The 27,109-nt window shown below is 46.3% G+C and overlaps 1 protein-coding gene across 2 annotated transcripts in view; it reads left to right on the top strand.

Annotated features, from left to right (window-relative positions):
- Nucleotides 1-27,109, top strand: part of TMPRSS13 (transmembrane serine protease 13) — a 38,423-nt gene that overhangs the window by 5,635 nt on the left and 5,679 nt on the right. Inside the window, exons 2-9 of one of the 2 annotated variants that reach the window (XM_024570877.4) lie at nt 15,640-15,829; nt 16,178-16,282; nt 18,846-18,968; nt 19,796-19,925; nt 22,028-22,120; nt 23,100-23,143; nt 24,413-24,575; nt 25,467-25,639. In XM_024570877.4, coding sequence (XP_024426645.1) covers nt 15,640-15,829; nt 16,178-16,282; nt 18,846-18,968; nt 19,796-19,925; nt 22,028-22,120; nt 23,100-23,143; nt 24,413-24,575; nt 25,467-25,639 — 1,021 coding nt within the window. Of the gene's footprint in view, nt 1-15,639; nt 15,830-16,177; nt 16,283-18,845; nt 18,969-19,795; nt 19,926-22,027; nt 22,151-23,099; nt 23,144-24,412; nt 24,576-25,466; nt 25,640-27,109 lie in introns of both variants that reach the window. The other variant, XM_024570876.4, reaches the window with a different exon arrangement.

Here is a 27,109-nt window from a genome sequence, read left to right as displayed (position 1 = left end):
TCTTTCCCTGGTGGTGGGCAGGTCAAACCCAGTATGGGGGTGGGGGACCCCCGGAGCACAAGGGGGGATCCATTCAGTAGTAGTATATTGTTCACCCCTTGCCCTGTGCTGCGTCTGTTCTGTAACATGTGCACCTCTTTGAACATCCTTGGTACTCAGAGCACTGGGAGAGAAAAGCTGCCACAAGGGCCTAGGTATGGTGAGGGACTGTTTCTGTCAGAGCCTGGTGCACTTATCTGGCAGTGGGAGAGCACGGAGAGGTGCGACAGCCCAAGGACAGGAGCCAGAAGATCAGGTTACTAGTCCTGGCACTGCCCCCAGCTGGCTGTGTGACCTTAGACAGTTCACATTGCCTTTCTGGACCTTAATTGCCTCATCAGTAGGATAAAGATTTGGACTAGAGAGTTTTCAAGATCCTTCGAGCTCTGACAGCTTGTGCCCAGGATGCCTTTATAAAGGGAGGCCCGGGCAGCTTGGGCTGGACTTCAAGGCAGCCCGAGGACCTGCCCTCCGGCCGTGAAGATGTGCTGCAGTTGCTGTTGCAGGTGCACATCCTCTAGGTGTAGCACGAGACCTTTTTATAGGCTAATGCCTGCGGTTGGAGAACAGTGTCTTGAAAAGCCCAGGATTAAATCCATGGCCATGGCCACACATGAAGTGGCTGTGACATCACTCAGCACCAGCCTCTGTTCTGTGGCATTGTTGGCTGGGCCTGCAGGAGACCCAGAGGGGCCAAAGGGTTTGTTGACTTACTCCCATCTGCCACCAGGTAAGGGTCCACAGGGCAGAGTCTGTCACAGGAAATCATAAAAATGCCCCATTCATCTTGGAGTGGGGAACCTGCCCCTGGAAGCTGTGACATAGAGAGCAGTGAAACTAGGTACATGGGGCCTTGGGTTTTCATCCCTATTATTCACTAAGATATACCTGAATGACTGGATAAAGCACACAAATGTTTTGGGACTCTACCTCTTTGTCCGTAAAATGGGAATAATAATCATTATTAACTTCTGTCCAGGGAAATTCTTGGAAAGAGTCCCAGTTCTGGGAACTGCTATTTTCAGCCTTCTCCCTGCCTTCCTGTGGACCTCTGCCCCACCTGCCTCCCAGCCATGCCACTTCCTGCCCCAGATCATCTTAAGGGGGCTGGATAAATTTTGAGTGGGAACCCCTGGGAGCTGCAGAGGCACAGTGACAGCCTGGGGGTAGGCCTTGTCCCTCACATGGTGAGGGTTCATGACTGTACTACCCTACGGGGTAACCACAGACACCATCTAGGGTAGATGGGAGGACAGTCATGTCCAGGGGAGAATGATTGGCAATGCTAGGCCAGGGAAATGGCCCAGAGTCACCTCCACTCTGACTCTCCCCTGTTTACCTGCAAGCTGAGGAACCTCTGGGCTGCAACCAGGTTGTGGAGCCTGAGTCCCTGGCCCAGGATTTCTCATCTGAGTTCCATTCCTGGGTCTTTTGCTCACTGGCAAAGGCTTGGAGGTGGGCTGATTCTGGTCTGGGTTCTGCCCCTTGTATCTTGGGACCTTGGGCAAGACATCTGCTCCCCTCCCTCTTCCCCATGTGCTCAAGGTATCTGTTCTGAGAGTGTGGTCAGTCTTCTGGGAGGGAAGCTGGAATCTCAGCATTGCACTCGAAGAATTGAGGAAAGGAAATGAATTACTGCTGTTGTAGGTTCATCAGGAAGAACTTCCAGCAGGGTGCGCTGGCATGTTGTGAAATGGGATAAGAAGGGTAGCTGTGATATCTCTTATTCTGTGGTCCTGGAAAAGGAGAATTCTTCCTAGCTCCTGCAATGGTTTGAGTTGAGGTTCAAAGTTGGGGGGATGGAGCAGACAGCTGTACTCTGGAGTCTGTTTTCATCTGGTCTTGGGGCAACCCTTCCATCCTGTTGTCCCTGCTGGAGTTTGTATTTCCCCATGTGTGCAGTTCTCATGTGGGCTGCGGGGTCCCAGATTCTCTTTTTGCCTTGGTCTGTGGGGCCAGAAACACCACCACTTGCTTCTTACTAGCTCTTACACCACCATGCCAGCTTTACTGAGCCAGAGCCTCCAGGACTTCTGGCTCTTCCTTGGATATTGCTCTTCCTCCACCTTCCTCCAGATTCCCCTCCATCCCTATACTCTACACTTCCCAACCCTGGAAGACTTTATAATGGGCTACTGAGGCTCAGATCCAACAGTTTTAAAGAGGTTGGCTGGGAACCACTCACCACTCCTTCTGGCTCCCTGGGCATTGAGCTCAAGATTAGTCCCATTTTACATGTCCCACCTGTCTTCAGACTCAGAAGAGGAACTCAGGTAGAGGTCCTGCCTGGTCCCCAGGGTTCACCTCCCCAGGGCCTCTCCTCCTTGCTGGCTGAGGTCATGGGTGGGTAGTTGGGACCTACCTGCAGGTAGAGTAAGCAAACACAGCTCAGGAGGTTTCTTCTCTGCTTTTCTGGCTGCCCCTCCTCCCACTGAGCCTCTTCCTCTCTGGTCTAACTCCCACTGTTCCAGCCTCCCCCAGGCTTCACACACGTTTTCTTCTGGGCCTCTGCCTGCCTCTCAACCCTCTCTCAGGCTGGCTGCTTTGTTCCTACCCATCTTGATGGGTTAACAAGACCAGGGTCTCTGGGTCCTGATCAGATGGATACAGCCTGAGATCCTGACTGGGAATCAGGAGATTGGGATAGATACAAGATAAGCAAATGTAGGGGCTTTAGGCATGCTCTTTAGCTCCTCTTAACCCCAGTTTCCTCATGTGTAAGTTGAGGGTAATAATTCTTGTCCAACTTGCTAACTAGGAGCCTTGTAAAAATCAAATGAAATAATGGGTGTGAAAGCTCTTGGCAAATTATAGGCCCCAAAGAAATGAAGGAAGTACTGTGGGCTAGTTTGGATACTGTTGGTCCAGACTCTACTTGCTCCTAGGAGGCCTGATTAGAATACAAAGCCCTGTCACTTGCCTGAGATGTGAATTTGGGACATGTTCTTAACCATCTTGGACCTCAGTTTCAAAATCTCTGTAATGAAGTTTAAAATACCAACCACTAAGAGCTGTTATGTGGTTGAAATGGGATTAAGTAAAGTACCTGATGAACTGTTTCTTCACTGTGGTGATACATATTTATAGACCAGGCTCCTGCATTATCTGGGGGAAGGAGGAAGGACTAGTTAGATTTTACATGTGTGAAGACACTCTAAAGTGTGAACTTACTTGCCCCAAGGTAACCCAGTGAGAAATGGATGAAGTCATATTTAAACACATATTTTTCTATTTCTAGCCTGTCATCTTTTTTTAAGTTGAGCGTCTCTTTAATAATTTTAAAAATTCACTGGAAAATATTATTCTGAATTTATTTAAAGCACTAAGTCCAAGCCCTTATGAGCCTCTCAAATTATCTTAAATTTTAGATTGGAGAGCTCACTGGCTAATAAATGCTCTGCAAGCCTGCCAAGGAAAACATCCCTGTGGGTTGTCCTAATAAGAGCTTGGAATACATAGGGAGATTTTTTTTAAGTCCTATTTGCTTTTTTTTTTTTTTTAACTTTTTAAAATTGTTGTTCAAGTACAGTTGTCTCCATTTTCTTCCCACCACTCCCCCACACCCAAGCCATCCCCACTTCTCACCCTTGACCCTAACCCCACTTTGGTTTTGTCCATGTGTCCTTTATAGATGTTCCTGAAAATCCTTCCTCCTTTTCCCCCCATTATCCACCCCCACCCCCTCTGGTTACTGTCAGTTTGTTCTTAATTTCAATGCCTCTGGTTATATTTTGCTTGCTTGTTCGTTTTGTTGATTAGGTTCCACTTATAGGTGAGATCATATGGTATTTGTCTTTCACCATCTGGCTTATTTCACTTAGCATAATGCTCTCCATTTCTATCCATGCTGTTACACAAAGGGTAGGAGCACCTTCTTTCTGCTGTGTAGTATTCCATCGTGTAAATGTACCATAGTAATTTGATCCATTCGTTTACTGATAGACAGCTAGGCTGCTTCCAACACTTAGCTATTGTAAATTGTGCTGCTATGAACATTGGGGTGCATAGATTCTTTTGGATTGGTGTTTCGGGGTTCTTAGGGTATAATCCCAGGAGTGGAATTGCCAGGTCAAAAGGCAGTTCCATTTTTAATTTTCTGAGGAAACTCCATACTGTTTTCCACAGTGGCTGCACCAGCCTGCACTCCCACCAACAATGTACTAGTGTTCCCTTTTCTCCACATCCTCTCCGACACTTGTTGTTTGTTGATTTGTTTATAAGGGCCATTGTGACTGGTGTGAAGTGGTATCTCATCGTGGTTTTAATTTGCATCTCTGATTCTAGCCCAACATCTTTAACAAACAAACAGACACAAACGGTCATCATCACAGCTAATGGTCACCAAGTCCTTACTTTACATGTACCATCTATCCTACAATTCTATGAAGCAGGGTGATTGGCTCACTGTACAGATAAGGAAACTGAGGTGTAAAGAGGTTATGTCACTTGCTCAGAGTCACCAGCTGGCTTAGAGAGTGCTTGATGACTATGACACTGCTGCTCCCATCCACCAGGTTCTGCCTGGTCCTGGCAGGTCACTGGACCCAACCCTGGTTCCCACTGGCAAGTTCAGCAAGACCAAGATCCCTGTGGAAACCCCAAGTCGCAATCCTTGGCTCCCTGTGGTGCTCTCCCCCTGCAAGGGCCCCAGGCCAAGTTCTCAGCCAGTGCACAAATGCAGAATGAACACTTGCACCTGGGTTCAGGGAGAAGGAGGCAGGGGTCTCGAACGCACACAGGCTTGGGTCAAGTTCCTGACTGTGATTCTGAGCAATCTAAGCTCTAAGTTGGGTTTGCTCATCTGTAAAAATGTGCTTCTAAAAGAGTCACCCTCTCAGGGATGGAGTGAGGACCTTATGAGGCCAGAGACATGGACATTATTGTAAACTGTCAAGTTCTACACCTATGTAAGCTATTATCACTTTATCGAATTGAATAATGAGAATTCCATCCCTGAAGCTGGGGAAGACTTTGAGAACATTACAGAGTCAAAAGTAGGCCAGTTGAGTGCCACAATGCCACTATGGTGGGCAGATGCCAAGGCTCGGGTCCCCAGTGGTGGGAAGGCCAGGGCTTGTCCCCCTTACTGAAGGATTTCAGTCTGGCCTTTGTCCAGCACCCCCTTTTCTCCCTAAGATGAGCTCATACTACCCTTCGGCCCTTTGGTCATTCCCCATGGCTGTTCAACCTCAGCACAGTTGGTGCTCTTGTAGCAGTGAGGATGGGAGAGGAATGACTCATTCCTGCCTCACTGCCGTGTGCCAGGCATGGGCAAGAGCTTCTTGTTTATTTCATTGAGACCTCAGGCTTGTTTGTCCTATTCTACAGATTGAAAAAAAAGAAAAAGGAAAGTTATGTGGCTTTCCCAAGGTCATACTGCTAGACCTAGGGCTGGGACCCAGGTCTGCCTGCCTCGAGTGCTGTCAACTGTTGCACCCTATGCTTCAGCATAGCCTCACTATCTCTCCTTGCCCCACCCCAGTCCTGTTCCCCTTGAGGCTTCCGGGGCTAATCTGTTTTCATTTTGTGGAAATGAAACAATGTGGGTGAGGGGGAATCTGAGCTTTGGTTCAGCAGTGGCAAGCAGCTAAACACACATAAGTGGACCCTGCTCCGCTGGCTGGAGCATCCACTGATCAGCTCCAGTAACTCCCTGGGGGAGTCGATCCTGGTCCCTGCCTCTGGCAAGATGAGTGTGACCAGAGACCAGGGATTCCTCTTTGAATTCACCCCACAGACTCCAGAAAAATGAGGAAGTCACCAAATCAATTACTTTTGACTCTTAGAAGAGGGAATTAAAACAAAAACAAAACAAATAAACAAAATGCAAATGCCTGCCTGGTAGGGATGATGGTATTGACTTGGGCTAGAATGTTTTCATGAGGACTTTTTAGTAACTGGTCTGCTTAGCAATAATGTCAAATGCTTTTAAGCACAGTGGAAGGTGAGGGAGGGAAGCAGAGGGGCTGCGGTCCAGATCCTGTGTCCTCCACGTGCCCCTGCAGACTGTGCCCCCATCACAGGGTCCCCAAGCACAGGTGTCTCCCCCACCCCATTCCTGCTGTTCCCAGGAGGCCTGCCCTCTGAGCAGCCAGTCAGTGTCTGGCAGAAATTATAATGAGGGTCATATGTGACCCCTGGGCCAGGTTAGTTCCCAGCTTCCCCTGCTGCTCTGGGGACTTCTAGAGGGGACTTAAGAGGCAGAGATGGAGGGTGGAGAGATCTCTATAAGGAGCCAGAGGAAGGTGAGAAATTGCCTGAACTGGTGACAGGGGCTGGGGGCCTTGCAGACTCACAGCAGAGGCTGCTCAAGCACTTCTCATCGACCTGACTATCCACTGGCTACATCTTCCACATTTAGACCAACTGAAGGCTCAGGGTCGACAGGAGGCAACAGGACTGGCACTCACTGATTGCCTGCTATGACCAGCTGCTGCATTGTCTAATACATCCTTCCCCTAAGAGGCAGCAAAGCCTAGTGGTTAGAGCATGGCCTCCAGAACCTACTTCCTGGGCTCTCATGTTGGCTCTGCTAGCTTAATCAGTTGCTTAGTCTCTGCCTCTGTTTCCCTCTGTAAAATGGGGATAATGAGAATTCCTACCTCATAGGTTTGTTCTAATGATTAAATGAGTAAATATACATAAAACACTTAGAGCATGTCAAGTTCTCTATAACTATACAATTAAAGTACTAAATATAATTATGACTATATTTTAAGAGTAAACTAATATGCTAAGTACTGATATAAATTAAGGATCTTGTCCAAGAGTGATGGAATCATACCCCAGTCCACACCTTCCTCCTTCCTACATCTTGCCTTTCCAGTGTCCCTGGTGCACTGGGGCATGCATGTGTGCACGTGTGAGTGTGTGTGTGAGTGTACATGTGCCTGCTCATGTAAATTCAGGGGCTACTGAGAGTGTTGGGGTACAAGGCAGGTCAGGGCTTTTCTTTTTCTTAAATTTTTTATTGTTGTTCAAGTACAGTTGTCTCCATTTTCCTCCCACCACTCCTACCAGCCCACCCTCGATCCTACCCCCTTTCTGGCTTTCTCCATGTGTCCTTTATACATGTTCCTTGATGACACTTCCCCTTTTTCCTCCCGTTATCTCCTTCCCTCTCCCCTCTGTTTACTGTCAGTGTGTTCTTTATTTCAATGTCTCTGGTTATATTTTGTTTCCTTGTCTATTTTGTTAATTAGGTTCCACTTATAGGTGAGATCATGTGGTATTTATCTTTCATTGCCTGGCTTATTTCACTTAGTAAATGCTCTCCAGCACCATCCACACTATCATGAAGGGTAGAAGCTCCTTCTCTGCTGTGTAGTATTCCAACGTGTAAATGTACCACAGTTTTTTGATCAACTCATTTAACTGATGGGCACTTAGCTTGATTCCAGTACTTGGCTATTGTAAATTGTGATGCTGTATTGTAAATTGTGAACACTGGGGTGTATAGGTTCTTTTGGATTGGTGTTTCAGGATTCTTAGGGTATAATCCCAGCAGTGGAATTGCTGGGTCAAAAGGCAATTCCATTTTTAATTTTCTGAGGAAATTCCATACTGTTTTCCACAGTGGCTGCATCAGTCTGCATTCCCACCAACAGTGTACTAGGGATCCCTTTTCTCCACCAGCACTTGTTGTTTGTTGATTTGTTTATGTTGGCCATTCTGACCGGTGTGAAGTGGTATCTCATTGTGGCTTTAATTTGCATCTCTCTGATGGCTAGTGATACTAAGCATCCTTTCATATGTCTCTGGGCCCTCTGTATGTCTTCCTTGGAGAAGTGTCTGTTCAGGTGCGATGCCCATTTTTTAAATTGAGTTGTTTGTCTTCCTGGAGTGGAGTTGGTGAGTTCTTTATATATTTTGAAGGTCAAACCCTTGTCTGAAGTATCATTTGCAAATATATTTTGCCATACAGTTGGTTTCCTTTTCATTTTAGTGCTGTTTACTTTAGCTGTGCAAAAGCTGTTTATTTTGATGAATTCTCATTTGCTTATTCTTTCTTTTATGACCCTTTCTCTTGGGGACATATCAGTGAAAATATTGCTGTGTGGAATATCAGAGATTTTCCTGCTTATGTCCTCCTCTAGGACTCTTATAGCATTGTGATATTTATTTAAGTCTTTTATCCATCTTGAGTTTATTTGTGTGTATGGTGTAAGTTGGTGATCGAGTTTCATTTTTTTGCATGTAGCTGTCCAGATCTCCCAACACCATTTGTCGAAGAGGCTATTTTTACTCCATGTTATGGCTCTGCCCCCATTGTTGAATATTAACTGACCATAGAGACTTAGGTTAATTTCTGGGCTGTCTATTCTGTTCCATTGATCTATGTATCTATTAGTACCAGGCTGTTCTGATTACAGTGGCCTTGTAATATAATTTGATGTCAGGTATTGTGATACATCCTCCTTTGTTCTTCTTTCTCAAAATTGCTGCAGCTATTCAGAGTTGTTTATGGTTCCATATAAATTTTTGAAGTGTTTGTTTTATATCTGTGAAATATGTCATTGGTTTTTTAATAGGTATTGCATTGAATCTATAAATTGCTTTGGTTAGTATGGACATTTTGATGATGTTAATTCTTCCAATCCATGAGCATGGTATATGCTTCCATTTTGTTTGTGTCTTCCTTATTTTCTTTCTTCAGTGTTGTGTAGTTTTCTGAGTACAAGTTAGGTTTATTCCTGGTTAGGTTTATTCCTAGGTACTTTATTTTTCTGTTGCTATATCAAAGGGGATTTTTTTCCCTGATTTCTGTTTCTGATATTTCATTGTTGGTGTACATGCCTTCAATTTCTGAATATTAATTTTGTATACCACTGTTTTGCCAAATTCACTTATTAGGTTGAATAATTTTATGGTGGAGTCTATAGGATATTCTATTTATACTCTCATTGCATTTGCAAACAGTTTTATTTCGTCCTATCCAATTTGGATACCCTTTATTTGTTTTTCTTGTCTAATCACTGTGACTAGGATTTCCAATACTATGTTGAAGAGAAGTGGTGAAAGCAGACATTGTTGTCTTGTTCCTGTTCTCAGTGGGAAAGGTTTTAATTTTTGTCCATTGGGTATAATGTTGGCTCTACGTTGCTCATATATGGCTTGTATTTGTTGACATATGATCCCTCTACTCCCACTTTTATGAGTGTTTTTATCATAAATGGGTGTTGTACCCTACCTATCAAATGCTTTTCCACATCTATTGATATGATCATGTGATTTTTGTCTTTCCTTTTGTTTGTATGATAAATTACATTTATTGATTAGTGAATAGTGTAGCATCCTTGCATCTTTGGGATGAATCCCACTTGATAATGGTGTATGATCTTTTTTTTTGGTAAGTATTTATTTATTTATTTATTTTAATATATTTATTGATTATGCTATTACAGTTGTCCCATTTCCTACCTTCACTCCACTCCATCCTGTCCACCCCCTCCCTCCCACATTCCCCCCCTATAGTTCATGTCCATGGGTCATACATATAAGTTCTTTGGCTTCTACATTTCCTACACTATTCTTACCCTCCCCCTGTCTATTTTCTACCTATCGTTTATGCTACTTATTCTCTTTACATTTCCCCCCACTCTCCCCCTCCCACTCCCCTATTGATAACCCTCCACGTGATCTCCATTTCTGTGGTTCTGTTCCTGTTCTAGTGGTTTGCTTAGTTTTCTTTTGTTTTTGTTTTAGGTGTGGTTGTTAATAATTGTGAGTTTGCTGTCATTTTTACTGTTCATATTTTTATCTTCTTTTTCTTAGGTAAATCTCTTTAACATTTCATATAATAATGGCTTGGTGATGATGAACTCCTTTAACTTGACCTTATCTGAGAAGCACTTTATCTGCCCTTCCATTCTAAATGATAGCTTTGCTGGATAAAGTAATCTTGGATGTAGCTCCTTGCCTTTCATGACTTGGAATACTTCTTGCCACCTCCTTCTTGCCTGTAAGTTCTCTTTTGAAAAATCAGCTGACAGTCTTATGGGAACTCCTTTGTAGGTAACTGTGTCCTTATCTCTTGCTTCTTCTAAGATTCTCTCCTTCTGCTTAATCTTGGCTAATGTAATTATGATGTGCCTTGGTGTGTTCCTCCTTGGGTCCAGCTTCTTTGGGACTCTCTGAGCTTCCTGGACTTCCTGGAAGTCTATTTCCTTTGCCAGATTAGGGAAGTTCTCCTTCATTATTTGTTCAAATAAGTTTTCAATTTCTTGCTCTTCCTCTCTCCTTCTGGCACCCCTATAATCGGATGTTGGAACGTTTCAAGATGTCCTGGAGGTTCCTAAGCCTCTCCTCATTTTTCTGAATTCTTGTTTTTTCATTCTTTTCTGGTTGGATGTTTCTTTCTTCCTTCTGGTCCACACCGTTGATTTGAGTCCCAGTTTCCTTCTCATTATTATTGGTTCCCCGTACATTTTCCTTTGTTTCTCTTAGCATAGCCTTCATTTTTTCATCTAATTTGTGACCAAACTCAACCAATTCTGTGAGCTTCCTGATTACCAGTGTTGTGAACTGTGCATCTGATAGGTTGGGTATCTGTTCACTGCTTAGTTGAATTATTTCTGGAGCTTTGATCTGTTCTTTCATTTGGGCCTTTTTTTTTTTTTTTTGCCTCGGCACGCCTGTTACATAAAGGGGCAGAGCCTTCGGTGTTCACCAGGGCATGGTAATGCCGGTCAGTGTGCTGTGACGCTGTATGTGGGGGAGGGGTTGAGAGGGAGCAATGGCACTTGCTCCACTCTCTGCTGGATTTCGGTCACTCCCTCCACTACCCACAATCAAACTGGGCCCCTCTGGTGCTGATTCCCGAGTGGGTGGGCCTGTGCACGCTCTAGGCTCCTGTGGGTCTCTCCAGTGATCTCTCCTGTGAGGCTGGGAGTTTCTCCTGCAGCAGCCCCAACCCCCACAAGTGTTCTCAATCAGAGGTCCGAGGCTTTATTTCCCTGAGCTGAAGCCCTGGACTGCAGGATCTGTTTCACTCCTCTCCCCTGGCCATTCCTCCCGGTCTATCTTTGTGTGAATGTGGGGCCGCGGGGTCTGCTGGTGGTCGCACTGCTTACCCCGTTTGTTCCACAGTCTGCCAAGTCTCTGGGTCACCGAGAGTCCTGTCTGCCCCAACTGCCTGTCTCCGTCCCTCCTACCGGTCTGGATGAATGTTTATTCTTTATCTCCTTGGTTGTCAGACTTCCGTGCGGTTCCATTTTCTGTCAGTTCTGGTTGTTTTTTTGTTTTTAATTGTTGTTGTTCTTCTTTTGGTTGTGTGAGGAGGCACAGTGTGTCTACCTATGCTTCCATCTTGGTTTTTTCTCCCGGTGTATGATCTTTTTAATGTGTTGCCGGATGCAGTTTGCCAATATTTTGTTGAGGATTTCAGTGACTATATTCATTGGTGATATTGGCCTGAAGTTTTCTTTCTTTGTTGTGTCTTTATTTGGTTTTGGGATTAGGATGATGCTGACTTCATACAAAGAGTTTGGGAGTCTTCCATCTTCTTGGAGTTTTTGGAATAGTCTGTGAGGGATAGGGATTAGCTCTTCCTTAAATGTTTTGTAAAATTCTCCTGTGAAACCGTACAGTCCAGGGCTTTTATGAGCCAGGAGTTTTTTGGTTACTGCTTCAACTTCTCCAGCTGTTATTAGTCTGTCCAAGCTTTTTGCTTCTTCTTGATTCAGTTTTGGAAGATTATATTTTTTATAGAAATTCGTCCATTTCATCCAGGTTTTCAAATTTCTTAGCATACAGTTGTTTATAGTAATTTCTGACAATCCTATGTATTTCTGTGGTATCAGTTGTAATCTCTCCTCTTTAATTCTGATTTTGTTTATCTGGGTCCTCTCCCCTTTTTTCTTGATGAGTCTGCTTATAGGCTTGTTGATTTTATCTTTTCAAAGAATCAGCTCCTGGATTTATTGATCCTTTGACTTGTACTTTTAGTCTCTATGTCGTTTATTCTGCTTTGATCTTGGTTATTCCCTTCCTTCTACTTGCTCTGGGCTGTCTTTGTTGCTGTTCCTCCAGTTCTTGTAGGCATAGGGTTAGGCTGTTTATTTGAAATGTTTCTATCTTTTTAAGGTAGGCCTGTATGGCTATGAACTTCCCTCTCAGGACTGCCTTTGCTGTGTCCCATAAGTTTTGGATTGTTGTGAGTTCCTTTTCATTTGTTTCCAGAAACTTTTTGATTTCTTTCTTGATGTCATTCTTAATCCATTCATTGTTTAATAGCATGCTATTCAATCTCCATGATTTTGAGAGTTTATGAATTTTTTCCTTCAGGTTGGTTTCTAGTTTCAGTCCCTTGTGGTTGGAGAAAATGCTTGATATGATTTAAATTTTCTTGAATTTGAGGCTTTTTTTTTTGTTCTGTCATGTGGTCTATCTTTGAAAATGTTCTATGTGCATTGGAAAAGAATGTGTATTTTGCTTGTTTGTGATGAAAGGTTCTATGTATATCAGTTAAATCCATTTGATCTAGGGCACTGTTCTTTGTTTGGAAGATCTATCCATTTTTGACAGTGAGGTAATAAAATCCCCTAATATTTTAACAATGTTGCTGCCTATATCTTTCTTTTGGTTGGTTTTCATGATATATTTTGGTGCTGCTATTTTGGGTGCATATATGTTTATAATGTTTTGTCTTCTTGATGGATTCTTCCCTTGAGTATTATGAAGTATCCTTCTGTTCTGTTTTTATGGCCTTTGTTTTGAAGTCTACTTTGTCTGATACAAGTATTACTACCCCAGCTTTTTTTTTTTTTTTAATTGTTATTCAATTACAGTTGTATGCCTTTTCTCCCCATCCCTCCACCCCACCCCAGGTGAACCCACCTCCCTCCCCCCTCTCCACCCTCCCCCTTGGTTTGTCCATGTGTCCTTTATAGTAGTTCCTGTAATCCCCTCTACCCACTGTCCCCGACCCCACCCCCCACCCCCGCCCTGGTTATTGTTAGATTGTTCTTAACTTCAATGTCTCTGGTTATATTTTGTTTGCTTTTTTCTTCTATTGCTTATGTTCCAGTTAAAGGTGAGATCATATGGTATTTGTCCCTCACTTCCTGGCTTATTTCACTTAGCATAATGCTCTCCAGTTTCATCCATGCTGTTGCAAAGGGTATAAGCTCCTTCTTTCTCTCTGCTGCATAGAATTCCATTGTGTAAATATACCATAGAGTTTGGATCCACTCGTTTGCTGATGGGCACTTCGGTTGCTTCCAGTACTTGGCTACTGTAAATTGTGCTGCTATGAACATTGACTACCCCAGCTTTTTATTCCTGTCCATTTGCTTGGAATATTTTTTCCAACCCTTCACTTTCAGTCTGTGTAGGTCTTTTGTCCTGAGGTGGGTCTCTTGTAGGCAGCATATGTGCGGGTCATGCTTTCTTATCCATTCAACTATTCTGTGTCTTTTGATTGGAGCATTTAATCCATTTACATTTAAGGTTATTATTGATTGGTACTTATTCATTGCCATTTGTTTGTACCTGTGTACCTCTCTCTCTCACTCTTTTTCTTCCTCTTCTTAAAGCAGTCCTTTAGCATCTCTTGCAGAGCTGGTTTGGCGGGGGTGTATTCTTTGAGCCTTCTTATTTCTGGGAAATGCCTTATTTGGCCTTCCATTTTAATTGAGAGCCTTGCTGGATAGAGTAGTCTTGGCTCTAGGCCTTTGTTTTTCGTTACTTGGAATATTTCTTGCCGTTCTCTTCTGGCTTCTAGTGTTGCCATTGAGAATTCAGCTGCTAGCCTTATTGGGGCTCTCTTGTGTGTTACTTCTGGTTTCTCTCTTGCTGCCTTTAAGATTCTCTCTTTGTCTTGGAATTTTGCCATTTTAATGATGACGTGTCTTGCAGTGGACCTCTTTGGGTTCCTCTTGATTGGGACCCTCTCTGCTCCCCGGATTTGTGTGACTTTTTCTCTCATCAAATTAGGGAAGTTTTCCGTCAGTACTTTTCAAACAGCTTTTCTGTCGCTTGCTCCTCTTCTTCTTCTGGTATCCCTATTACATGGATATTATTACGTTTCTTGTTTTTCTGCATTTCCCTTAGCTCCTCTTTGTTCATTTTGGGTCTTTTTCCCTTATCTTGTGCTTTCTGGGAGTTTTTTTCTACCTTGACCTCCAGCTTGCTGATTTGATCCTCTACCTCGTCTAGCCTGCTTTTGATGCCTTCTATTGTGTTCTTCAATTCAAAAATTGTATTCATTTCCTCTTGTCTCTTCTTGATAGTTTCTATGGCCTTTTTCATGCTGATATATTTTGCAGTAAGTTCCTCATAGCTTCCCTATAGTTTTTTGTAATTCTTAGTGAGCTCATTGAGCTTCTTTATAACCATTGTTTTGAAATTGATATCTGATAGTTGACTTACCTCTATTTCATTCAGCACTCTTTCTGAGGATTCCTCCTTCTTTTTCATTTGGGGGTTGTTCCTTTATCCTCCCATTATTTGTGAGACTTTTTTTCTTTGCTTCTGCTTCTTAAATGGATCTGTTTTTACTCACTGAATTTGTGCTGTGAACTTCTATGATAGGTGACTTGTGAGATTCAGTGGTGCAGTTTCCTTGATCCCTTGAACTGGATGCTCTTGGGATGTTCTTTTTGCCTTTTATGTTGTGTCTTTGGATGTAGCTGGGTTTTGATTGTTGTTGGGTAATTATTTGATGGGTCCATCCCTCCAGCTGGTTGACTAAGGGTCACTATGCCCACCATTACATCTTGTGTGCTATTTTGTGGTGATGCCAGAACAAAAACACAGCCCAGGAAAGAAACCCACATCCACAAAAATAATCCCTGCCCAGGAATCCCTCTATCGACAGCATATGAACAAGTATTAATAAGGCTATAAAGAGATTAAGACTATTATAAGAAAGGAGAGAAATAAACTTTATTTCTAGTGACTTACTAAAATCTAGTGACTTAATATGCACAAACTTGATGGACGGTAAATGAATGTTAAAAAGCTATGCAGGAAAGAAAATATCACAAATTGTGCAGAAGACCACAGTGGAGTTCATCTCAGTAGCCTATAGTATTTACCACTATTTTTTCTTTCTGGACCTACCTCTGGTGATGTCACATGTTGATCCTGTAGGTCAGGGCCTTTCTTAATCAGCACTTTTTACACTTTTGATGACAGCTCATAGTAAGACCAGTATCTTACAAGCTAACACACATACATAAAAGAAAGGGGCATGAAGGGAAGAGGGCAGAAAGGCTAGATACTTCCCCCATAGGCTACCACATCTCTTTGAGTGACCTTCAGAGTCAGGAGCCAGTCAAGCATCCTCTTCTTTGAGGGTCTCTAGACATGTGTAGCTCAAGCAGGTGCCCCCAAGCCCCAGGAAGATGCCCCACTGCCCTCTGCCCACCTCTGCAGGTCCCTATGACAGGAAGAGACTGTAGGGAGCTGGGGGAAGCAGGATCTTTGAACTTCATTCCAACTTTGGACACTCTTGTCTTCTCCCATGCTTCCCTGTCTGGTGGCTCTGCTCACTGCCTAACACTTGTCTTGGAGCATTTCTTTCCTAGCTCAGCAGGGCTGACAGCTGGGTGGGCTGGCTGGAGTGCAGCCTAAGGGATGCCTTCACTCTACTTTCAGAATGCTGCCCCAGCCCAGACAGCCCCATCCTGGGCATCACCTTCCAGGTCATCATCTGCCAGGTCAGCCTCCACAGCATCCTCTCTAACAAGGGTGCACCTTGTTAGAGCAACACCAGTGAGGGCCACACCTATTCGGACATCTCCTGCCACATCAGGACCAGCCACCAGGGCCAGTGGGGAGACCCCAGGTAAGGGGGATGCTGTAGGGAAAGCAAGAGGAACAGGGAGAAGTCCATGGGTGGAGAGAGTCTTGGCACTGGCACTCTCTGCTCCTCCTCTACCCCCTGGATAATGATGTGTAGGAAGGAAGGGGAATGGTCAGGGGTGGCAGTAGGGGTCCTGAGGAGGTAGGGGCAGCTAATGGGCCAATTGGGGGAGGGACTAAGAAACCAGACCAACAAAGCAGGTGTCACTTTGGAGGCTGCACAGTCTGGGTCAGAGTGCAGATCTCAAGGGCACAAGCTCCCTGTTACGCTGCACAGGGCAGGACCCCATTCTCACAGCCTCATCATTCCCCACTGTTGCCCTGCTCCTAGGTGTCAGCTTGTCCAAGTTCACCTGGCAGGAGGGCCAGAAGCGGCTACCACTCATCGGATGCGTCCTCCTCCTCATTGCCCTGGTGGTGTCTCTTATCATCCTCTGTGAGTTTCATGGAGGAAGCAGGGGTGGTTCTGGTCATTGCCAGTGTGCAATGGGGTCTGGGGATGGGGCACACAGCAGGAAAACAAAAGGCGACTACTGCAAATAGTAGTAGTCTTCTACTACTTGGACCATGGTGCCCCTAGGTCCCTGTGAAGTATGAGGTTGCGAGTGTGGGAGGTCAGAGAAATCTGGGCTTGAGTCCCATCTGTGCCTCTTACTGTGCAGCTTACCTGAGCAGATTAGTCTACCACTCAGAGCTTCGTTTCTGCATTTTCAAATGAGATTAAATTCATTCATTTGTTCATTCATTCATTCAAACTTATTATGTGCCCAATAAATCTCACTGAGATTTCCCAGAGTTATGAGGAATAAATGAAATAATGGTGAAATGCCTGGCACAAAATCCCACTCTAAAAATGCTAGTTATTAAAAAACCAAACAAACATAAAAACCCTGACCAGAAAAAGTTTCTCAGGCATTTTCTGTCAATGAGATCAGAGATTCAGGCACCACAATTTCCCCACCTCTATTTGGAAAAGATCCTCAGGACACGTCCCTGGGCTCCCTGTCAGGGAGCCCACTATAAACCTGGTTCAGTGGGAGGGAGCAAAAGGGAAACACACACCATACTACCTGTCCTCAGGGAGAATATGGCCTCCTGGGGGACATAGCTGAAATGAAAGAAAGCCAAATGCTTTTGAGTGGGGCCATCAGGAAGAGGTGACGGCCTGGAGAGACAGAGTCTCATGAAGGTCATAAGGCCAGACAAAGACCTGGAAGATGGGAGAGCATCTGGCACCAGGCATCTGAGTGGGATGAGCAGCTGCAGGAAACCTGGGGCAAGGGGGTGGGGCAGGGCAACATGGAGAGAGAGGAGGGACCTGCTAACCATTTCGGGGCCTGGGGGTCACTGTTTGCTTGGGTGTGGCATGGCCAGGTTGTAGAGAGCTGCAAATGCTGGGCTGAGGGGTAAGGATTCCATTAAAGAGTAAGTACAGTGTGGTGACCGTGGAGTGGGTGACGCTAAAGAAACACCTGGCAGCAGGACTGTGAAAAAGAGGGCTGTGCTGGAGGAGGTCGTGTGCTGGTTGAGAACATAGCTTTAGTACCACACAGAGCTGCCAAAGCACCTGGTTCTGCTGCTCAGCTGTGGCACCTTAGCAAGTTCATCAGTTTCCTTGAACTTCCCTTCCCCACTTGTCTGACAAAGTGGAGATGTCACTGTCATGATGCCTGCCACATGGTATCAATGTAAACCTCCTTCGAGGCTCACTGCCCTGCTCTCCCTCTCTTTCCCACCTGGGGAACTGTCCAGGGAAGAGCCCACAGTCCACTGACAGCAGTAGGAAAAAACCTGTGGGGGATGAGGTGGCAACTGAGGACAGGCTCCCTGACTAGTTATAGCTCTTAGCATGGCTAACAGCATTTCCTGAAGTCCTCCGACCTTTAGACCTACTAGCACCAGGGGAGCAGCTACAGCAGGTCACTGTTTGAGCTTGTCACTGAGCAGCTACATCAGAGGGTCAGGAATAGAGCCCCAGCCCTGACTCCCCATCCAGAGCTCTCCCCACTACACATCAAGGTGATTGTGGCAGCCTCAGTGCACAGGTCGTTGGTGGCACAGAGGATAGAGGCACATCCAAGAGATTAGGAGTGATTGGTTTCTGAACCTGGAAGGAACAGTCACACAAGAGTGACCTTCACCTTGGGTGACAGAGAGAATGGTGGGGCCAGGGGAAGAAGTGAAGGGTCAGGGCCAGGAGTCAGTTTAGAGGACAGGCAGAATGAGGAGTCAGAACTCATGTTTCTTTGGCATCCAAGGGGAAATGTCTCCAGGTAGGAGGGATGACAGTTCCTAGTCTGGAAAGAAATAGGTGTTAGACACACAGGGAGTCATGAGGCTGATTTTCACAGATGGTTTGTAAAGCTTGCACATTTGGGCATTAGCCATCTAGAGTTGCTTTTTGAGTAGGAAGATATTTTAAAGCATAAAGACAAGTAATGGGGAAAAGACTGAGTATAGAAGACATCCCTTGTTTAGGGAAGAGGAGGAGGAAGAAAATTGAGGAGCTTCTGAGGCTGGAAGGACCACCTTGGAGAAAACAGGACAGGTGGTGGTTGCAGGTGTATGACTGTAGATTTAGAAATTTCTCTGCAGTCACCCTGTGTAGCACAGAGACAAATGGAGGCCATAAGGGTTCTGAGAAGGGGGTCTCTAGCATACTGGAGGAGGTGGTTTCTCTAGCTACTGCTCTGGCCAGCATGTAGGGCAGGGGAGCTCCCAAAGTAGTATCCACTTCCACACCTCTCTCCCTCTCGCACTCTCTCCTTCTCTTTCACTGGGTGGCTGCTCGAGTCTGCCTGGTGCTGCCCTGCTTGCAGGAGCTTTCCAGAGCATTCCTGAGTAGGCCTTTTCTCCATACAGATGGGGAACAAGAGCCCCAGAGTCCAAGAGGGATTGCAGGTTGGTGTCTCAGAAATCCCAGGGCCTTGGGCTGCTCAGTGTTTTGTGTCTCTGGTGCCAGCAGTGATGTAGCTGGCTGTCTGCTTCGTCTTTTCCAGTCTACTTCTGGCGGGGCCACACAGGAATCAAGTACAAGGAGCCAGTTGAGAGCTGCCCTGTGCATGCTGTGCGCTGTGATGGAGTGGTGGACTGCAAGCTGAAGAGTGATGAGCTGGGCTGTGGTAAGCAAGCTGGGCATGGGTGTGTGTGTGCACATGTGTGTGGGCACATGTATGTGTGTACCCTGGTGACTGCAAACTCAAACGGGAGGCAATGGGCAGAGAATCAACGGATCTGGGTTCTAACCATCGAAACCTTGTGGTTAAAGTCTGACCTTGAGTACTGTGTGACTTGGGCAAATCACTTTCTCTGGGCTTCAGTCTATGTGCTCCTCCTCTTTGCCTAGTATGTGACCTCTGACTTCCACCCCTATAGTTTCATGAAGGTCAGTTTGTAAATGGCTGGCCTAGATGAGCACAAAGATGTCATTGAGTTCTAGTTCTCAGTGGCTTTCACACGTGTTGTTTATATACAACCCTGGTGTGTCTGCGGGTGCATGTCCCATCCATTCTACCTGTGCATTTGTATTTGTCCATTTATATTTGGCCCATTACTGCAACCATCTGTGACTGAACCTGTTTAATGAGCAATCAGTCAGATCATAGACCTTATTCCCCTAGTCAGTCTCTTATTTGGGCATGTCACTGCCCTCTCAGAGGGACAGCTGGCAGTGCCTGCCTCTTCTCCCAAGAATGGTCCCCTGGGTCCTGCTGGATGGAGAGCTCTCTGGCCTGCTCTAGCCCCTTGCCTTGGGTCTGCCCTTACTGAATGTCTTGGGCTTCTAAACACTGGCTGATGATCACCTTGGGGGCCAAGCTCCTGGGCATTTCCCAAGCCTCAGCAAAGAGTTTCAGGACAGGAGCCTCTCAGAGCCTTAGTCAATTCATTCCTCCCAAACTTGAGCTTCCTGGGTGCTGAGGACCCACCTTGCCCTTTTCTTGCTCTGCAGTTAGGTTTGACTGGGACAAGTCTCTGCTTAAAGTCTACTCTGGGTCATCCCATCAGTGGATTCCTATCTGCAGTGACAGCTGGAACAACTCTTACTCTGTGAAGACCTGCCAACAGCTGGGTTTTGAGAGGTAAGACTTCCCCCAGTGTTCTGGTTTCAGGGATGTCTCTGGCTCTTTGCAAAGTGTCTCAGGCTAATTGCAGAAAACTCATATTAAAAAGATTCATGGGGGCCAGAATCCATGGGGACTGGCTCAGGACACCCCTGAGTTATCTAAAGCGATGGTAGTCCTGGGATGGGATCTTAAAATCTGAGGCAAGCTATTTCCATGAGGCCAAAGTAATTTTGTAGATCTGCGATAGGGTCACACTCCCAAATGGTTCTCTGCATCAAAGCACTCTTGTTCCCTTTATTACATTTAATGGTAGCCCTTTGAGGTAGATAGGCATTTGGGCAGGTCTTGTCTTCTCACTTTTGGGAACTAGGAGCTCAGGCTATGCAAACCCTTCAGTGGACTGAGCTGCAGCAGTTGTGGCTTGAGCTAGAACTCGTCAGATGGAAACAAAGTAGGCAGGTGTGGCCAGATGAAGTCCTAATAATCTTTGGCTTTAAAGATTTTAAACAAGGAAGCTGATGCTGGTAGGTGGAGGGAGGATAGGTAAACAATGACCTTCTGGCTTGAAGGAGTCCCAATTTGCAGGCCACACAATCATCTCCATTCTCCCTCTTTATCTGTGTTTTCAAGCCAAATAGTTTTGAGGTTCATCAATGTATGTGAGGTTGTGGGGAGAAAGTTTAGGATCTTACTGTGGGTTCTCTGTAGAACAGGGGTGTCAAACTCATTTTCACTGGGGCTACATCAGCCTTGTGGTTGCCTTCAAAGGGCTGAATGTAATATTAGGACTGTATAAATGTAACTATTTCTTAACAGTTAAGCAAGAGGTCAGTGCTGCTGCTGGGTAGATACAAGGTTCCGGGTCAGATAAAACAAGTGGAGGGCCAGATTCAGCACCTGGGCCTTGTGTTTGCCACCTGTGCTGTAGAAGAAGCTCCTAGCAAACCAGGTTGGAGGTCTAGGACTTAGAACCAGTTCTCTGTCCCCACCACTGTCTCAAGAGTTCCCACCTGTGAGAGGGGAATCTGGATGGTCTGGTCGGAAGAGCATGGACATTTTTAATAATTAATTGCGTGATGTTATGCAAGTCTGAACCTCTCTTGGGCTTTAGGAGGTAGTGTCATTTATTTTAAGAACATTCATTGAGCTTTTAATATGTGGCACCAGACGCAAAGGAACAAGACAAGATCCTGTCCTTTGGAAACCTTCATTATGGTATGGGCAAGAGAGGCTCAAACCAATGATTGTAGCACAATGTCATATGTAGTGACAGAATATGGGTGAAACTCTATGTACACAATGGTGGGCATGCTAAATGCACTTGGAGGACAGCAGAGAATGGAGGAGCTCCTAGGCAGAGGGACAGTGCACAAGGGTGTGCTCTCATGCAAGGGTGTACCATGTTCTAGAAGTGCACACAAGTGCCATGTGCATAGTGGTCCGTGGATCATTCACATCACAATGAGCTGGGGTTTTGTTAAAGTGCATCCAAATTCAGAATCTCTGGGATTACCTCTTAGATCTCTTAGAACCTGCTTAGCAAACACCCTGAGGTGGTTCTTACCATTGTGGTCTGAGATCCAGCAAGTGGGTAAAATGTTCTCAAACTTTAAAGTGCAAACCTCATGTTAATGAGGGTCTTTAAGATACAGACTCTGGTTCAACAGGTCTAGGGTGGTGCTGCTGGTCCACGGATCACAGTTTGGATAGAAAAAGGCTAGATCAGTGTTTCTCAAACTTGAGTGTGTATCTGCATCACCTGGAGAGCCTGTTAAAACACAGAATGAGACTTCCTGATACAATTGGTCTGGGATATGGCCCAAGAATTTGCATTTTTGACCAATTCACAGGCGGTGCTAATGCTGCCAGGTCTTGGCAGGGACCACACTTTGAGAACTAACTGGGCTAACACATAGGGCTAGTGGTGGGTGGGGTGGGGGTGGGGCTCAGTGGAGGTTATGTGGGTGGGGTCAGACTTTATGGGGCCTTGACAGTCTCTGGCCCCTGTAAGCAGGGCTGGTGGGACTCTGATGCCAGCTAGGGTTTGGGGGTAGGCTCTGTCTCTTAGGGAGCTTATTCTCCACCCCCCCCACCACTGCCCCTGTCTTCCCTTGCAGTGCTTACCGGACGACCGAGGTGGCCTATAGGCCTGTGGCCAGCAGTTTCTCAATTTCTGAGTACAACTCCACCATCCAGGAAAGCCTCTACAGGTGTGGCAGGGAAGGCCAGGCTGCCTGTCTGTGAGTAGGGGAATAAGGGTGTCAGGGGATTTTGAAGTCAGGGAGCGCCCTCCCTTGGCCTTTCTGGGACCCAGCCTCCAGGAGTCCATCATGAATGTCAGGAGCATCTCAGAAACAGAACTCACTCACCACCTGCCTCCTGACTTCTTATTGAGGTTTGGTGCAGAAAACACCTTGGGGTTAGGGGTGTTCCTAAGAGCTTACCTGGTGCCAGGGGCATTAATACAATTTGAGGGCATCAGTCAGCTAGCTGTTTAGAGTGAGCACTGCTGCAAGGAGTGGGCTCTGGGTGGGGAGGAAGAGCAGTAGCAGGGGAGGGCCAGGTGCCTGTGGTCAGGGGCAGGTGGCCCATCTGGGAGGCACCAGCCTCCTTCTGAGCCTCGTCATCACGTATCATCTTTGCACCACAGCCCCGCGCTCGTCTCATCCCCACTGAGGGGAAAGTTAGTGGGGGCGGCTCCACAAGCTAGCAACATTTACCTTGGGACACAAGAGAGGAAACAAGACTCCAAGAAAACAAGGGATGGGAGGCAAGGGAAGTGAACCAGCTGCATCTTGGATGCCTGCTTCATGCCATGTGATTTCCATGCAACAGTGCTGGTGAGCAACAAGGAACTCTGATGGAGTGTTAGGCTGCCTGTTTAGTTGTGGAAAGATGCTGGAACACCAGTCATGAGTTCAAAGGATGTGAATCTAGATAATGTGTGTAATCTGCCACTAGAAAGCGAGGGGTGGGGAGAGGAGTGGAGATGGTTTGCACCAAGCTGCTTCTATTCCTATAGAAAAAGCACCGGAAGAGTCAGCACCCACTAGGAGGGAGAAGGTCAGAATCTCCATTTTCTTTTGCAAAAGAAATGGGGTAGGAACTGAGCAGGATTCAGTGAGGAAAGGCTTCTTAGGGGAGGTGGCTAATGTACCCTTCTCTCACCTTCTGCCTTTTCTCCTTCAGGTCTGAGTGCCCTTCCCAGCAGTATGTCTCTCTTCAGTGTTCCCGTAAGAAAATGCTTTTGCTCCTGAACTGTGGCCTCTGTGGGGTGGGAGTCAGGGGCAGAGAGGTGGGACCTCTCTGTGAGGGATGGCTGGCGCTGGGGTCCACCAGGAAGAGGGATTTAGCCAGCAGGCCTGCTTCGGGGCCAGGATTCCTGAAAGGCACTGGGGCAGTTTGAGCATAGCATTTTCCTTTCTCTTGACTCCTCAGCCCAGCAACTTCACTCATGCCAAAGAAGCCTTTCAGATCTGGATTGTGGGCAGGGTACAGAAGACTAAGAGAGCAGGTCTGGGCCCACTTAAAGCCCCTATATCAATAGACAAAGAACTAGACCTACAGTCAACATTTACTGGGCATATTCTCTGTGCCTATTGCGTTTAATTCTCACCAGGCAGGTACTATTATTGTCCACTAATTGAAGAGACAAATGTTTACTTTGCTTAAGGTCAGACCTCTGCTAGGTGAGGAGCTGGTATTTGACCGAGGGTCTGACCCCTAATCTTAAATTGTTAATTGGTCCACAAGTGTGCTGTGTTGTCAGTAATGACCAAGTGAGGGTACTCCTCTGAGCAGGCCAAGCACATGGTGCTGTAGATGGAGTGCCCACACCCTAGGCCACCTCTGGTTCATCACTCTTTGCCCCCTTCAAAGAGAAAAGGACACACATCTGAACAAACTCCAAGGGCTGCCCTCCTTGCCCATGATTTTAGAGGGATGATCACTCGAGAAAATGCTTGCAAGTGTTCCCTGGGATGACTGGTCTCCAACAGTACTAAATAACCCATTGGGGAACCATGCGGGTACAAACCCACCTGTGCATCATTGGAAGTTTATTTCTCCTTTGATTTTTTTTTTCGTTTTTTGGAGATAATAGAGATTCCCATCACAGTGCCTATGAATTCAGGATTAAGGTAGAGTTGATCTGCTTTCCTGAGCTCCTGACAGCAGTCCTGAGATTTACTATCATAACCCTAATCCTGGCACAATATCAGGCACTTAGTAAGCATTTGTTGAATTTTTGAAAGAATGAATGAATAAGAGGGAAGAAGAGCCTACCTAGGACCAAACTTCCCACTGGATGACTCCAGAAAGCTAGCCACCATGTGGGACCTCTGCTTTGGAGGAAACAGTTGTGCCATATCAGATTAAGTGAGCAAAGTGGTGTCAATGGGTGGGTGTGTGCCCTCGCTGCCTGAGCCTGGCCTGGGCCCAGGGAGCGACAGGATTCTGAGAAACGCAGAGCTCACGGGTTACCTTTTCTGCTTCTCCCTCAGACTGTGGACTCAGGGCCATGACTGGGCGGATCGTGGGAGGGGCACTGGCCCCAGAGAGCAAATGGCCTTGGCAAGTCAGTCTGCACTACGGTGCCACCCACATTTGTGGGGGCACACTGATCGACACCCAGTGGGTGCTCACTGCTGCCCACTGCTTCTTTGTGTAAGTGCCTGAGGGGGCATGTGATGTGATGCTGTGGGGGTTCCAGATCACCAGGAAGGGCTGATGGCCATCTGGCTTCTTTCTTCATGAAGCAGAGCTTGGTGTGAGGCTTCCCCTCCTCTCTTCAGTGGGCCAGGTGGCCTTGGCCATGATTTGTAGTAGATACTTGGTTCTGGGAGTGTGAATTGGCCCAGAATAATAAAAAGGTTTTGTTTGATGGTCCCTAGGGAGAGTGAGGCAGGCAGGAGGAAGGACTTGGGAGCCTGCCCCTGAAGAACAGGCTGAAATAAAGAGTCATTGGGTTTGTTGCTGCTGGTTCCTGTACCTGGAATTTATAGGAGAGGAGCCCATGAAAATCAGGACCACTGTCCCAAAAACTGAGGGATGGGGATCGTGGGGAGGGGTTGCAGTACAGCTAGCTTCTGAGTTACCAGCCAGGCTTGTCCCTTTGAGCTGGTGGGCAGGAAAGGGCTCTAGAGAATAGGCCTCAGGTGCACTGTCTTGCCCAGGAATGAGTCTTCAGGGGGTGACTTTCCTGTCTAAAACTCTATTTCTGCTGAAGATAATAATACTGAGATGTGTACTGCCCACCTTATTTGACCTTTGGTGGTGCACAGAGGAGGCCGTGGGGTGACTGCGCACAGGAATCCTACTCATCTTCTCTCCCTTTCTGTTGTAAGGTCCAGGGCAGCCAGTTTAGAACGGCTTTTTGGAGGCAGGGGATTGTTCTGGACCCCTGAGTTAAGATGGAGGGCTCCCTCAGGAGGTCATTTCATCCATCCCCCTGAGTCTGAACGGGTGCTCAGAGGGCAGCTCCTTGTGTGTTGCATATGCTGCTAGTGGGCTCTTTCAGGCAGATAATGGCATCACGCTCTCCTGTGGCTCTTGCAGGACCCGGGAAAAGATCCTGGAGGGCTGGAAGGTGTATGCGGGCACCAACAACCTGCTGCAGCTGCCTGAGGCAGCCTCCATCTCCCAGATCATCATCAATGGCAACTACACTGATGAGCAGGATGACTATGACATTGCCCTTGTGCACCTCTCCAAGCCCCTGACCCTGTCTGGTGAGTGAATCAATTCCTGTCACATCCCATTCTGGCACATCCTGGTGGCCCTTGGGTCCCGGCCCTTGCACTTGGTAGTATCTGTCAGCCCATCTTGGGGTCCCAGAGCTTCAGTATGGTGGGAATCAGACTCAGAAATCACTTCATGGAACATCTCTATTTTACAATTAGGGAAACTGAAGCCCAAAGGTTGGAAATATTTTAATAAATTTGCCCCAAATGACACTTACATTTCAGGTTGGTGACAGAGCCAGGACTTGGAAACAATATAATCAATATAAATGATCAAATTTTTTCATTGGTGTTCATTGAGCACTTAACAGGAACCAGACACTGTGGTAGGCATATTACATCTATGACTTCATTTACTCTTCACAACCAATCCTGTGAAACAGGTACTATTATTAGCTTCAGTTTATATAAGAGGAGATGAAGCTTTAGAGAGAGTATCACTGGAGGCCACAGAGTAATAAGTGGCAACTCCAGGTTGGTACAGTTCTCAAACAAGGCTCATCCCACTCAGCCCTTGGCTGGCAAGTTGCTACCACTGCAGTTGAGAACACAAGATGAGCCACATTCAACCAACCAATTGCCATAAGGTTGGAGATAAGAACCAAATGAGGCTGCACAGAGGAAACACTACCAAAGTTCTTAGGAGGAGACCAAAGAAGGCTTCATTCATTAATTCATTCACTCATTTGTTCACTTATCAAATATTGAAGATCTAATTTTTAGTGGGCTCTGGATTTCTGATTGCAAGTACAACATGGTGGGTGACACACACAAGGACAGCCAGTGGAGGCCAATGATGAAATGTTGAGGGGAGCTGGGGGAACCCTGGTGGCTTTGATGGGGTCAAGTAATCAGTCTTAGAGGATAGAGAGTCTTTCCTGGCACAGGAAATTGGAAGGCTCTCTGGTTAGTCCAGCCTTTTCATGCTCTGGGCCTACCAGCTGGTCTTTCCTTCTACCTTAATTATGGAGGCAGTGTCAGTGAGTCAGAGTAGTTAGTTAGCTCTTCAGACCCGTGCGAGGAGGATGAAACCTTGGCAGAGCTTAGCTGGCCAGGGCTGTCCCAGAACTACACCCACCTGAACCATGCCCACTAATGAGCAAGACCTTTGTCCTCCTGCTCCCTCAAGTCTTGTCTGTGGAACCTGGGACTATAACGTGCAGGGGGCCCCCCTCCTCCTGGCCTGCCTCTCACGCACACATGAAAGGGAGCAGTTAGTCTGTAGGACCAGAACAGACCTTTCCAACCTTTTAAAACCATCTCCACATTCTGATAAGCCCCAGGACAGTCACCCAGTATTGATTTGGTACAGGGGAACTTCCAAGCCATATACATCACAGGAAATCACAGCTCAGATTTATGTAGTCCTGTGGTCAGACCATGTGACCTGACTTGTAGTTTAGAAATCAGGGCAAATTTTCTTATATGGCAGGGCAAGCACTTTGAAGACACAGAACT

This window comes from Desmodus rotundus, chromosome 5 (genome assembly GCF_022682495.2).
Source record: "Desmodus rotundus isolate HL8 chromosome 5, HLdesRot8A.1, whole genome shotgun sequence".
Lineage (NCBI taxonomy): Eukaryota > Metazoa > Chordata > Mammalia > Chiroptera > Phyllostomidae > Desmodus > Desmodus rotundus.
This window is presented reverse-complemented; position numbering and strand designations above follow the sequence as displayed.